This window comes from Conger conger, chromosome 19 (assembly GCF_963514075.1).
Source record: "Conger conger chromosome 19, fConCon1.1, whole genome shotgun sequence".
NCBI classification, from domain to species: domain Eukaryota; kingdom Metazoa; phylum Chordata; class Actinopteri; order Anguilliformes; family Congridae; genus Conger; species Conger conger.
Window position 1 is genome coordinate 2,355,401 of NC_083778.1, and position 13,909 is coordinate 2,369,309.

General features: G+C 43.4%; 1 protein-coding gene and 1 pseudogene across 3 annotated transcripts in view; one reads left to right on the plus strand and one right to left on the minus strand.

Moving 5' to 3' along the window:
* The first annotated feature begins 6,074 nt into the window (after positions 1 to 6,074).
* LOC133119429 (U2 spliceosomal RNA) lies at positions 6,075 to 6,231 on the plus strand (annotated as a pseudogene).
* A 5,643-nt stretch (positions 6,232 to 11,874) lies between these two features.
* The window catches only part of LOC133118952 (deleted in malignant brain tumors 1 protein-like), a 33,788-nt gene continuing 31,753 nt past the window's right edge, over positions 11,875 to 13,909 (minus strand). For 2 of the 3 annotated variants that reach the window (XM_061229269.1, XM_061229271.1), the window contains 4 exons: positions 13,761 to 13,853; positions 13,571 to 13,642; positions 12,767 to 12,847; positions 11,875 to 12,246 (listed from right to left, as the gene is read on the minus strand). In XM_061229269.1, the coding sequence (XP_061085253.1) occupies positions 12,182 to 12,246; positions 12,767 to 12,847; positions 13,571 to 13,642; positions 13,761 to 13,853 (311 nt within the window). In that variant the 3' untranslated portion in view covers positions 11,875 to 12,181. Of the gene's footprint in view, positions 12,247 to 12,766; positions 13,480 to 13,570; positions 13,643 to 13,760; positions 13,854 to 13,909 lie in introns of those variants that run through there. The other variant, XM_061229270.1, reaches the window with a different exon arrangement.

The window sequence follows — 13,909 nt, forward strand, 5'->3', positions numbered from 1 at the left end:
AAATAAGTTATTGAGAGATGCACTTGTTCAGATTTGGAATACAAATACAGTAAGATATTGTCCATTCTGTGAATAGATTACAAGTAATCCACAACTGCCATACAAGTGTCCACAATGTCTACACAACCCTCTGAAAGAGATCTGAAGCTACACTAAAGAAAATAATCAACTGCAGAAGAAATTGTGGATTGTGGCTTGTGATCTATTCGCTGTATTGTACAATATCTTACTGTGTTTGTCTTCTAAGTCTGGATAAGTGTCTTATCACACACACTGAAGCAATGCTCTTACACTAAATTGTGCCGAGGAGGTGCGGAGAGCCAAGCGCGACGACGGGTGATCCTAAGTAAGCGAACCCACGGACTCACACGAGCCGAAAAATAAAAGTAAACAGTTTTGTGATTCGAAAAAGGCTCAGAAAGAACCGATACCCAGCACGATACCCGACTCAACTACCAGAGTCTACCGTGCGCAATACCAGCTTGGGTGACAGAGCGTAAGTGTACACCGAAGCAAAGACCGATGGAGAATGAGAGCTTTAAATACTCTCCAGACGTAGGTACCTGGCTGGCACTAATGACTACCAGGTGAAGGTAATAAAGCACCCCCCTGGTGGCCAGAGCTGGTACTCCCTCCCAACCCTGACATAAATATATTATAGGATTATTTTTGCCTATGACATGAGCTTTTATGAAGCTCTGGACTCATTCATGGTCAGTCTAAGTTCCATTTTTGGTGGTTAGTGAAAAATATATTTTTTTGGTTGCATTTATGTATGCCTAATAAATGCATTATTCCTTTCAGTATTCCAAAGTCAGAATGTAACCATTTCAAGTCTTTGGCCCAGAAAGTTATTACAAATAGAGTACTGGAGGAATAAGTGAATACTTGTATCAGCAAAAAGGTTTGCAGGAATATAAAGATATTTTTTCACACAACCAAGATAAATAGGTGTGCATACAACAGGGCTTTCAGCCTATGTTACAAACAACTACGCTGGATAAACTGGAATAATATACAGTACTAGAGTAATGATCATAATTTCAGCTGTAGATTATGATCTTTACTCTGTCCTTAATGATCCTCACCGTGGCGACGGTTTCTAGGGATGAATCTAATCAGCGTTATTCACCCTGAAGCATCCGTGCTTTTCTTCAGCTGAGGTCAGCCCTGTCGGTGTAGAGAGGCTGTACTCCTCATGTTCATTTAAAAGGCTCCACTGACGTTGTTCGAGGTGTTTCCCAGCTGTGGATCCGCTGTGGGATAATTGAATGGGTTTTTTTTGCATGGCTAAATATGGTCTGAATGCTAACGCTAAGCGCTTCATCTGCATGTGAAGAAGGCTCATGGGCCCAGGCGTGGAGTTCAGCTGCCTGATGCTCCCAGAGCGGGCAGGGCGTGCCGTGCAGGGGGATGGAGCCCGTCTTGTTCTCCACGCTGCTCTGAGCTGATGATCAGCCCTGATCATGTTGTCATGTGAAGCGTTCACAGAGCCTCACCGTCGGCTTGGCGTCCTCCCGACTTCACATGGAATTACCCCAAATCCTGCAGTGTGAGGGGAACGGCGTTGATGCCAGATGCTCTGAGATGGGACTCTGAGTGATTGTGAGTGTAAGCATGAAGCAGGTGATGCTCCGCTTTGGCAAAAACCGCTGGTGTGTGTTCTGGTGACTGAAAGACAAATAATGAGTTGACTCTGTCAGTGTGGGCTTAACCAGGTCTGAGGCCCACACACAGGGCAGTGTGGGCTTAACCAGGTCTGACCCCCACACACAGGTCAGTGTGGGCTTAACCAGGTCTGACCCCCACACACGGGTCAGTGTGGGCTTAACCAGGTCTGACCCCCACACACGGGGCAGTGTGGGCTTAACCAGGTCTGAGGCCCACACACGGGTCAGTGTGGGCTTAACCAGGTCTGACCCCCACACACGGGGCAGTGTGGGCTTAACCAGGTCTGACCCCCACACACGGGTCAGTGTGGGCTTAACCAGGTCTGACCCCCACACACGGGTCAGTGTGAGCTTAACCAGGTCTGAGGCCCACACACGGTGCAGGGGAAGCTGAGGAAACAAAACTGGAGACACTGAAGAAGCACAATGTCACAATGACAGCCCTGTGGCTTAGTAGTCGAATCTGTAACAAATCTTTGCAACAGTTTTACCATATGTATTCAATTTATCCGGGCAAAAAAAATGCTAACATGTCAATTATACTAATTAGGTATATGTAAAGTGGATGTTACAGTCCTTCAAGTAGAGCAGTCGGTATATTGTGAGATCCCAGGTCAAAAAAAAAGGCAGCAAAAGGTTTTAAGTGAAAAACTGAAGTTAATTTATTCTTACAGAAACAGAGAAGGGCAAGGGTCGATGAGAAAGGAAAGAAAACAGTTCCAAAGCTTCCGGCTGGTGGGTTCCTGGTACCGAAGCTTCTCTTTGCTTAGGGGCGTGGCGCTACTCCAGGCCTGTGGGAAACTGCATAAGAGATCACAGAAAGTCAGCACAGCCACAGAATTCACCATAACACTCTCTCCCAGCTTTCTTCCTGTCCTTAAAGCTCTTGGCCTCATCACTCCAATGCAGCCCATCTGTGCTTGAGGGGGTGTGGCCAGGAGCAGTTCACCATCACCAGGTGTCCTTTGTTGGGTCCTGATGAGCTTCAATTATTCAATTATTGTCCTCAAGAGTGGCACTGCGTTTCTCTCCATGGCCCTAAAGCCCTCTAGCATATCAGAAGGAAAATACTTTCCTTCAGTCACCTGACCAAGAGGTCTCCTCCAGCGGCAGGCCCTTCAGGGGGGCCAGGTTGGCCCTCCTGAACCTCGGAGTGCCACAGTGTATGTATGTGTGGTATGTGTGGTGTGTGTATGGCTGGGGGCTTGCAGGCTGTGTGTTAATATTATCTGAGGATAGGTGTGTGTATCCGTGAGTTGGTGTGTGTGTGTGTGTGTGTGTGTGTGTGTGAGCGTGTGTGTGTGAGTGAGCGTGTGTGAGCATGTGTGTGTGTGAGCGAGCGTGGGTGTGTGAGCGTGTGTCAGCGTGTGTGTGTGTGTGTGTGTGTGTGGGTGTTTCTGTTTGTGCAAAAACCATGAGCATCTTCAGTTCATCTCCCAGAGTGTTTCCGTGAATAGCTCTCTTGAGAAAGAAGCACTTACCCCATCTCAGAGCACTATGAAAAAGCGTTACAGCGCGGTCATTTGATGTCGGAGATCAGCTGCTGGTCTTACTGCCTGTTCAAGGTTCTGCACTGTCTGCTGCTTCTCAGGTCCTTACACTGTGGAGGAGAAGCTAAGGGACACTAACCATGTCATTCACACTCCTGACCACAGCTTCTCAGGTCCTTACACTGTGGAGGAGAAGCTAAGGGACACTAACTATGTCATTCACACTCCTGACCACAGCTTCTCAGGTCCTTACACTGTGGAGGAGAAGCTAAGGGACACTAACCATGTCATTCACACTCCTGACCGCAGATGTCAGTCCCGTATGTGTCATGTAAACATGCTTAAGCGCTCCAAAGCCACAGGAGAGTAATGTTAGCTCCAGTGTCCACGGCGTTCACTCCTAACCCGGCTGGGGATGAGGATGGTCTCAGAAACGCACCCCAGCAGTGCGCTAGACCACGCAATTCAGAGGTGCTAGCACACCTGTTTTCTCACCTTGCCCACTGCCCTGAAGAGCATTGTTCAGATGTTCCGCAACTAATCACAAAATATACAGTGCTCTTTAGTGACAGCCCTATGCAAACATCAGTTATACAGCATGACATAGATGTGAATAACTGCACCCATCTGACAGCATCCATACCGAGTCAATGCTGCCAAACACGCAGCCATGAAAAGGAGGTACGGTATCTTTGAAACGGGAATCTTACGTTCCACATTGTAATGTCTTGTGTTCCCTCTGTTTTTCCTCTGCTGGTGGCCAATCACAATTCCATTCGCTGTTCCACCTGTCCATAATCATTGTCCTGGTCCCGCTGTAGGGAAAAATTCACAGAACGAAAGATCTCCCTCCTAAAAGCATGATAACCAATCACAAGTCAAAATCAGACTCCACCTTAGTGAGCAGGCTGGTTCCTCCAAAACTCTCGATGATGTGTGCTAAAAGTTTATCAATATATCTGTATTAAAGTATGATATGTACCCTGTATAGTTTCAAACTGATTAACTGCTAAATTGTGCTAGGATTACACAGTGAGCCCAGCCAGCTGGCAGGGGGGGGGGCCCGTCTTGAACTGTGTAGACCAAACTGTCAAGGACACTGGCAGAGCAAGATATGACTGTACAGCTGATTTCTCCGGGTCTCTCGATGTTTTATGCCAGGAGTGTATCTATTTGACCTAGAACATTAATTATAGCTGAGCTTATGAAAACGCAAGAAACCACAGTGAAAACTGTTGAAATGAGAGCAAAGAATGCTACGTACATTTATTCCCTTAGAAGAGAATAATTAATCAAATGTTTAGTATGTCTGTATATTAGAAAAGTATATTAGAAGTGAATATTAATTAAATGTTTAGTTTGTCTGTATATTTTCAATGATTACTGCTGCTTAGTTCGTCTTATAAAAGTGAAAGATACAGAGTGACGTGTATGGATGACGTGTTAGAGGGAGGGCATCCAGAACTTTATGAGGTCTGGTAGTTTGCCAAGAGCAGGTGCGGGGTGAAGTGAGGACACGTAGTTGGCAGAATGCCCTGAACTTTGTACAGAGTTGGCAGAGCATAAGGACCGTTGGCAATTTTCCACAATGACGTTGTGGGAGGAGCGTTGGGAGGAGTTACGATAAGAAAAGTGTGGGTGATTTGCCAGAATGAGGTTTGAGGAGGAGTTGTAGGTGGAGTAACTGTGTATAAAATGGGTGTACAAATGACAGTCGGGGTTCAGTTCTGGAGAGCTGATCCGGCTTTATGCACGTGTGCTAATAAAGTCTGATTTTCCTGAAGATCTTGCTGCCTGGTGTCGTCTTTTCCCTCGCGAAGATGTTTTTCGACAAATTGAAGATTTGGACTCTGTCGTTTCCTAGACACAACACCGCCTCCACCAATCACATCCCTCCTCCCCAAGATAAAAGCTGTGTGTTCTCTCTCTCTGAGCTCTCATCTTCTCACCGCTCCGACTCAGTACTAACTATTCCCCTACTTGTGTGAGTGTGTGTGTGTGTGTGTGTGTGTTGTGTGTATGCTCCGACTCAGTATTAACTATTCCCCTACTTGTGTGTGTGTGTGTGTGTGTGTGTGTGTGTGTGTGTATGTGTGTATGCTCTGACACAGTATTAACTATTCCCCTACTTGTGTATGTGTGTGTGTGTATGTGTGTATGTGTGTGTGTGTGTATGTGTGTGTGTATGTGTGTATGCTCCGACTCAGTATTAACTATTCCCCTACTTGTGTGTGTGTGTGTGTGTGTGTGTGTGTGTGTATGTGTGTATGCTCCGACTCAGTATTAACTATTCCCCTACTTGTGTGTGTGTGTGTGTGTGTGTGTGTGTATCTAGGTCTGTGGTTCTAATCCCGGTGTAGCCACAATAAGATCCGCACAGCCGTTAGGCCCTTAACCCTGCATTGCTCCAGGGGAGGATTGTCTCCTGCTTAGTCTAATCAACTGTATGCCTCGCTGGATAAGGGCGTCTGCCAAATGCCATTAATGTAATGTAATGGTGTCTCAATCACAAACTCTACAGGAGGTCAGGCCCATAGATCGGAGGCCAAGATTAGGGTACCAGTGTGGCTGATTACAGAGGACATCAGCATTCTTAGAAGCAATATAATATTGCCCCATCCAATTACTCTGTTCCTTTCTCTAAGGCCATAATCTAAACACAACATATCTTACAATACGTATGTAAAATATGGAAGGTAAATGTGCTGATAAGTTGTTTATCGGGACTGGTTTGTTATGGTGTCACTAGGTGGAGCCATTGTAGTATTTTTTGGGATGTTGTCTGTTTGAATTAAATACTTATTTTGGCCAGTGTTTTTTATGGTTATTTTTTGTTAGGAATGTATAAGATTTAGATTTCTATGTACTTTGGGTTGGAAATGTATAAATGTATTTCCGTTGACTGTTAATAAAGACATTTCAAAACAAAATCTGTTCTTATCAGTTTATTATCTGATACCTCCCCTATCAGGGGACTAAATATTGAACTGATTTTTGGAACAGGGAGTCAAGAAGGAGCTTGCCCCATCCACTCCAAGCATTGAGTATCCAAGTATTGCAGTGCATTCCAGAATGGTGCGGCTCTCCAATTTCTGTAAAAAAAAGGTTGTCATTTGTCATAATGTACAAAGTTGGAGAGGAATCCTGTTCCTTTTTTAAAAATAAATATGCAAGTTGTATTTGTGTGTAGCAAATAGGGTAAAATATGTGGTGTTGTATGGAGGTGTCTTTTCTTTCAAAGTGTAAACTGAGACCACAGATGTGGCATACGTTCGGTAGGCTACATTACTGACGGTCCAGTTATGGAGATTTATCTTCTGGTGCATCTACTATCGCAAGGCTTGGTTTCGTTGTTTTACTGAGTAGGAGCCTATATTGTAGTCTTGTAGCTCAACTGGTAGCACATGGCACGAACACCGCCATGGTTACCATGGTTACGGCTTCAGTTCACACAGGTGCCAGCCATCCTGAAAAATGTATGAAAAATGAATATTATAAGGTGCTTTGAATCAAATGGCATATTTTCAAGTGCAATGCTGGAGCATGAGTTACTGATAGACTTAAACTTTTCACTTTTAGCCCCCCATCCATCCAGAGTCACTGCCACAGCTAGGCCATAACATGCTTAAAATCATTATCACATCCTTAGAAACAGGATGCGTACCAGAATATCTAAAAACACCAGTTATTAAGCCGCTATTGAAGAAACCAAATCTCAAACCCAGCACGCTGGAAAACTAGGCCCAGATGGAATCTGCAGACTTTTTACAAAAGTGTGAAAAATTCAAATATTTGGACAGACAAAACTATAATTGAACTTGAAAACTGACTGAAAAAATGCAGATGGAGTTCATAGATCAGCCAGGAACATATTTAGAACAAATGTGCACATTGTTCAAGAGATGGTTACAAACAGCTGGCAGTTCAACACTATTGAAGGCTGTTGGGTGTTTGGACTTTAAAGAAATGCTGAAATCTAAATTCACTTTTTCCTCAATTTAGTCAATTCTTCATGACAATACAAACATGTCTTGATGTATATATTCCAAAAACATTATAACATTCTAATGCTTGTGTATTTTCACACCGACGTTTTTTTCCATCAAGAAACAAGAATTTACAAGATTTGGCGTCATTATGTACCAGCGGGCATGTATTTAGACTAAATTAATGTACATTTTCCTTTCCCTTCCAATCAATGTCCTTTCCCCTCCAATCAATATCCTTTCCCCTCCAATCAATGTCCTTTCCCCTCCAATCAATGTCCTTTCCTGCAGTGGGGCATATTCTTCCCCCCAGAGCCACAGGCTACAGCTCTGTCTCCCCCTTCTCATTTAACGGCAGACCCCCCACCCTCCAGACATTCCTCCCGAAAGACCAGTTTCACTCACGTATACGTCACAGTGCTGCTCTAACTTCTGTTCAGCGTGTCTTTAATATTAAAATTACTCCAATACCGTGACTGCAATATGCTCCCATTTTCACTCAGTTCACTCAGTAAATGTGAGCACACTATAAGGGATAAACAATCAATAGAGACCTGCTTCATTCTGTACAAATAGGCCATATTGGAAATCCAGAGAAAAACTCATACAAATTCAAGCAGGGCAGAATTAGGCTCACTGCACTAACTGCAACAGTCTCCGGCAGCTGGTTCTGAAATTACCCGACCTTCAGGTCGAAACAGAGATGCACTTTTTCCATCAATAAGAAAAATTCTAAACATCCAGAGAAAATTCTTTTGAGAAATGTCAGACTATTTACCCTAATCCAGTGGTTCCCAATCACAATGCTTAGTATGATGGTTTTCATTCCAAGCACAGAATGTTTTATTCTTTATCTAGTTTCTTAATGCTTCAAAATATAATATTTTTTTTCTTAATTTGAAGCTTTTCATGCCTTGAGGGTTATTTAACCCTCTTAAGCCACATCACGTAAGAAATATCCGAGCACTCCATGAAGGATAAGAGTTTGATCTACATGTTGTGCTCATTATGCTATAGTGCAAACAATTACTTAAAGAGGTAACAACATTATTTAATTGATCAAATTAAAGACTAGGGTGAATCAATGGGCTACTAGCTGATGGAAGTGTGGACACACAGCCACAAACACTAAAGATTTGGTAGAGCCAAATATGCATTGTTGTAATAGGCTTAAGGAAAAATATGATCAGACTGAAACAAGTGTTGAACAACTTAATTAGGAGCCTATTAATTCTCTTGATCAGTTCATTGTGTTACCCTTCTTATGTAATTGTTTGCAATATCGCACAATAAGCACAGTATAGATCCGTATTCTTCACGTCACGCATAGCTATTTCTGACATATGTCTTAAGAGGGTAAATAATTCCTCTAGACATGAAAAGCGCATAAAGTAATAATAATAGCCTTTTAAAGGGATTGCAACTTTGGTTGGAACAAAAACTAGCATAAACAGAACCAAGGTTGGGAGCCACTGCCTAAATCTACCCCAAACACACACTATAACGTTCTATTTACTTATTTCCTTTTGATCATTTTGGTTTTTTAATATTCTTTTCTGAATTCCTTTGACATGGTTGGCATTTATATAGCGCCTTTTTCCAAAGCGCTGTACAATTGTTGCTTCTCATTCTCCCATTCATACACACACTCACACACCGACGGCGATAGGCTGCCATGCAAGGCGCCGACCAGCTCGTCAGGAGCATTTGGGGGTTAGGTATCTTATTAGGTGTCTTATTGTTATTCTTAATGTAGCATATACACTCACTGAACACTTTATTAGGAACATTTTTACTTGATTAGACCTACTTATTCATGTGATTATCTAATCAGCCAATTGTGTGGCAGCAGTGCAACGCATACAGTCTTGTAGATATGGGTCAGCTTCAGTTACTGTTCACATCAGCCATCAGAAAAATGTGATCTAAGTGATTTTGACGATATAATGATTGTTGGGAGCAGACAGGGTGGCTGAGTATCTCAGAGATTCTCCTGGGATTTTCCCGCACACTAGTCTCTAGTGTTTGCAAAGAATGGTGCAAAAAACTAAAACAAAATCCATGAGCAGCAGTTCTGCAGACAGAAAGGACTTGTTAATGAGAGACGTCAGAGGAGAATGTCCAGACTGGTCAAAGCTGACAGGAAGGTGACAGTAACGCAAATAACCACACATTACAACAGTGGCATGCTTGGAACACGTGGTCCACTATCTAAGTGGGTAGGCAACAGCAGTAGAAGTAAAAAAAAAAAAGTCTAATAAATACCCCATATAAAAGTGCTCAATGAGTGTATATAATAATTATATCTCAGTGCTACGTTTACTAACTAATTCACATGATGCAGCAGCACATATACATGAAAGCTAGCACAGCTTAATATTCAAAGCAGTTTATTATACTTTAAATGTATAAAATACATGTATTGTTTGTTTATTTTTATTTTTTTCGCCATATGCAAATGTAGATACATCATGCCAGTAAAGCTAATTTGATAGAGTGAGAGAGAAATAAACAGGGACTGGAGAGGCAGAGGCCAGATGTCCTAGATTGTGGAAAGCAAAGAAAAAGTCAGGGACAAAACTGAAGCTAGCACATGCACCCACCCAAAAAATGTCTTCATACGCAGTGTGACACCCCTGGATTTTGTCACCGGATTTGTCACCGGAATTTATTAGGTTATGTTATAGAGCGAGAGACAGCGAGTTCAAACACTAGACTAACCAATTAGGAAACGATCATCTTTACCCTTCCCCCTCACGGTTTATAGCGAGAAATTATTCAGCAAAATAAGAACATAAATTCTTATGAACCCAAAACACAGCAAAGGCATTTCAGCGGCACTGAACTTTTCCAGCCAGGTTGCTTTCTTTGAGGTTCAGTATCACAGACTCGCTCGCTCTCTGTGTGCTCCGGTCTCAGCCTCGCACCATGGAGATTAGAGAAGAGCATGTGTTAAGCACCGGGCTGATTTGTGAGCACAACCCGCATATGTGTGCGAGTAGATTTGGCTGAAACTGCTCAAAGCCACCTCCGCTGGATCGCGCGCCATCAGGCACTATTGGTGCCGTGGATTTTGAAACATTATCAACTGTTTGGTGTACTTCCGGTGGAGCACCGATAAATAGCTGCTACTTACGGAACCTAAGTGTCATAAATAGCGATTACATAATCATTGTGACAGGAAAATCTGTCTAGTGTTAACTTCAGCCAATTTCCTGATAAGTTCTGAACAAACTGAAATTTTAGCAAGTTAGTAGTAACCTGCTATCTGGCTGCCCTAATGCCACACTAAAGAATCTCCTAACGATTAAGAAGTATGAACATATCACTCCAATGCTAGCTTCCCTGCACCAGCTACCAATCAAGTATAGGATAGATTTCAAGTTCCTGCCTCTGACCTTTAACGCTCTGCATTGTCTTGCACCAGTTTACCTAACTAACCTGCTTTTACCCACAAGGCCACTCCGTTCTGCAGATGCAGGCTACCTGGTAGTCCCAAAAATATCAGAAAAACTGACGGGTGGTAGAGCTTTCTGATATGGAGCCCCACTACTGTGGGACACCCTTCCAAAATGTGTAGGGAAGTCAGACGCAGGCTCAATATTTAAATCAAGATTAAAAACGCACCTTCACAATCTGGCTTATAATCAGTTATTGCTTTGTGGGGTGGTTCTGGGGATGGGTGCTAGATGAGGCCAGTGGTTACTTAGAAATCCACATCACTGGCACTGAGTAGGCCTTAATGGTGCCAGTGGGGTTAGCTACAACCTTAGTCACCTTGTAGGTATGTGTGGTGCATGCGTTCTGTTCAGTGCACAAGGAAATCTTATTCTATATGTAGTAATACATTATAGTGCCGAACATCCTCCTTTGTTTCTCTTTCCTGCCACTCCCCCGATCCCCCGAAGCTCATGGACCACTCAAATCACCCCCCAGGTCCCCGCTCCAAGTGGACCCTGCTCCTCCCTGGTCCAGCCTATGCTTCAACACATCCTGGAGCTACAAATTCATCCCCCTACGTGGACTGCCTTTTTTTTTCCATCCACCACTCGAAATTTGCTCATTTTCAGTCGATTGCAAAGTATATGTTTAATTTAAAATGGGGGAGTTATTGATGGAAGTGCCAAACATATAGTGACCTATAATAAAGTAGAAAAAAAGATCAATGTGTCTATAAGCCTTTATTTGAAAATATCATATTGAGGTGCAGCTGTTAAAAGACTCGTATTGCTTAAGGCAAAGAAATACATTGTGATCATTTTAGCAAAACAAAATATTTCACTTTCATGAAATGCTGTCAATCAAAAGCTTCAAGAAATATAGAATCCAAATATCTAAAACTATGGTATAAAAAGGTAGTAAAAATGTCTATTTCTGTTATTGAAAATATTTTTATCACTTGGACAAGATTTGTAAATGCACACACAAAACAGTAGTAATGCCAGTAGTATGACATAGTTTTGAAAAGTAACAAGGCAGCCAGTGCAAGAAACTCATTGGCTATGTGCAATAAAATCATCTTCATCAAATGTGATCATGCAGAGGAGAAAGGAAAGTTTAAAAATGTGATCTTGCAGAGGAGCAAAGAGAGTTTGGATGCTGGATCAGTGCTGTCTGGCTGATAACACATCCATGTGTCAATCAGAGAGCCAACATGGACAGCTCTGACCCACACATGAACACAGCCACAACTGAAAGGGTTTGATGGAAATACACACATATAATACACACATATATAAAGCAAAGGCCCACACAGGCTATAGCTCATTGTTTTCATTCTTACATACCTAAAAATGCTACTAATTTCCCCATATTTAATCACATCATCACCAGACAAGCTGTTAAATCCAATGTGTACAAATACCAACACTTTCAATTTCCTGATTTATGAACAAGCTTAGGAACCTACTGTCAATAATTTCAGGTGAATTACTCATTGACCTACGAGGATGTGGTTTTATAGTGAAACATTTTCCTTGTTGCATGTATGCTGTGCGATCCAAACAGGTGGGCGGACGCTTCCTCAGACAAAATCTCAAAATGCTCCTCCTCTTTCAGGTGGCTCCTCCCCCACATCATCATAGTCCATCCCACTGGCAGCTGGAGGAAATGGAATCACGAACTTATCAAAATGCAGAATGTAAACGTAACATTAAAAATGAAAATCACACGGCCATAGTCAGACAAAGAATCCGCATGAGCAGAAGATCCGCACAGCTGTTGCACAGCCCTTGAGCGAGGCCCTTAACCCTGCATTGCTCCAGGGGAGGATTGTTCGTCGAATAAACTGTACATCGCTCTGTTTCGCTCTGACATCCGAAACAGCTGGTTAAACTGGGAACACTGTAGAGCCCTTAAAATGGTCATATGGGCTTCGCTGGTTAGAGTGCTGGACTACACCGCACCCAGGAACTGTTGTATGTAATCAAATGATTTCAGTAAAATGTTTTTAGGTAAACTAAGCATTAGGTACAATTGCTAGGAAAAGGCAATTATTGCTGAGCTGAATGGCCTGTTCTACAGGCTTACCACATACCACTCATTATGACAATACATCATAATGAATGCAAACGGATGCATTCATGAGGAGAAAATGGTGAATAATCACCCCGACACTCACCTGCCACACTGTCTGGATGCGCATCCGCAGCAGTGGTGACATCATCGTAGTTCTCTGCCGTGTCCTCCGGCACCAGGTCCCCTGGAAGCAAGGAGACTAGTGGGGACTTGTGGCTTAATCTCAGGACTCTCAAACAGCAGGACAGTGGGGTCACAGAGGTTCTTCCCTGACAATAATGGGGGTACCAAAGATCATGCTTGCAAAGCACTTGCCAGATCTGGCCCCACTAGTCCTTTTATGAAGTTATATTTGGTTTTGAATTTTAAATGGAAAACCAAAAAATATTCAGAATGACTTGGTTATGTTCTTATTTGATGAAAAATCCCATGTGACATTTTAGGCCACTTAGTGTGACAACACACAGTGTGACAACTGCACACCCTACTTAACAGTATATAACTCTGTTCAGAAATAGATGAGATGCAATGAATACAAAATACGTGCCTGAGACTTTCATTTGGTGTGACATTTATTCCTTTGTCATGTATTGCGCCCAAGAAATACAAGAGAGTGAAAAGTGTGACAATATGCCTCACTCTCCACCCCTCCCAAAAATCCTACACAGACCTCCACTACTTTACCTGGACCACAGCAGCACCTCCTACACAGACCTCCACTACTTTACCTGGACCACAGCAACACCTCCTACACAGACCTCCACTACTTTACCTGAAGCACAGCAGCACCTCCTACACAGACCTCCACTACTTTACCTGGACCACAGCAGCACCTCCTACACAGACCTCTGCTACTTTACCTGGACCACAGCAACACCTCCTACACAGACCTCCTACGCTACTTTACCTGAGAGGGAGTGTCCCTTGCCGTCCCCCACGTCTTCATACCCGGAGGGCGGGTCCTCAGATAGGCCACTCCCTGTGAACGGGACAGAGGGTGAGTCCTGACCCCGCCCACATCACGCACGCTCAGGTCTCCCGCAGTGGGTTTAAGACTTTACTGTGAAGGCTGAGGAGGATGGGCCAGGTTCACTCACCCCACCGGGGGGCGCTGTCCGTTCCCCCACTCGTCGGGTTGAACTCGATCTCCTCGTAGACGGGCTCGGGGAGATGGGCCCACTGAGAAAGGGCTGTGTGAGCAGAGAGACAGAAGCAGAGAGTCTCTCAGCACACGAGCAGCAGAGCT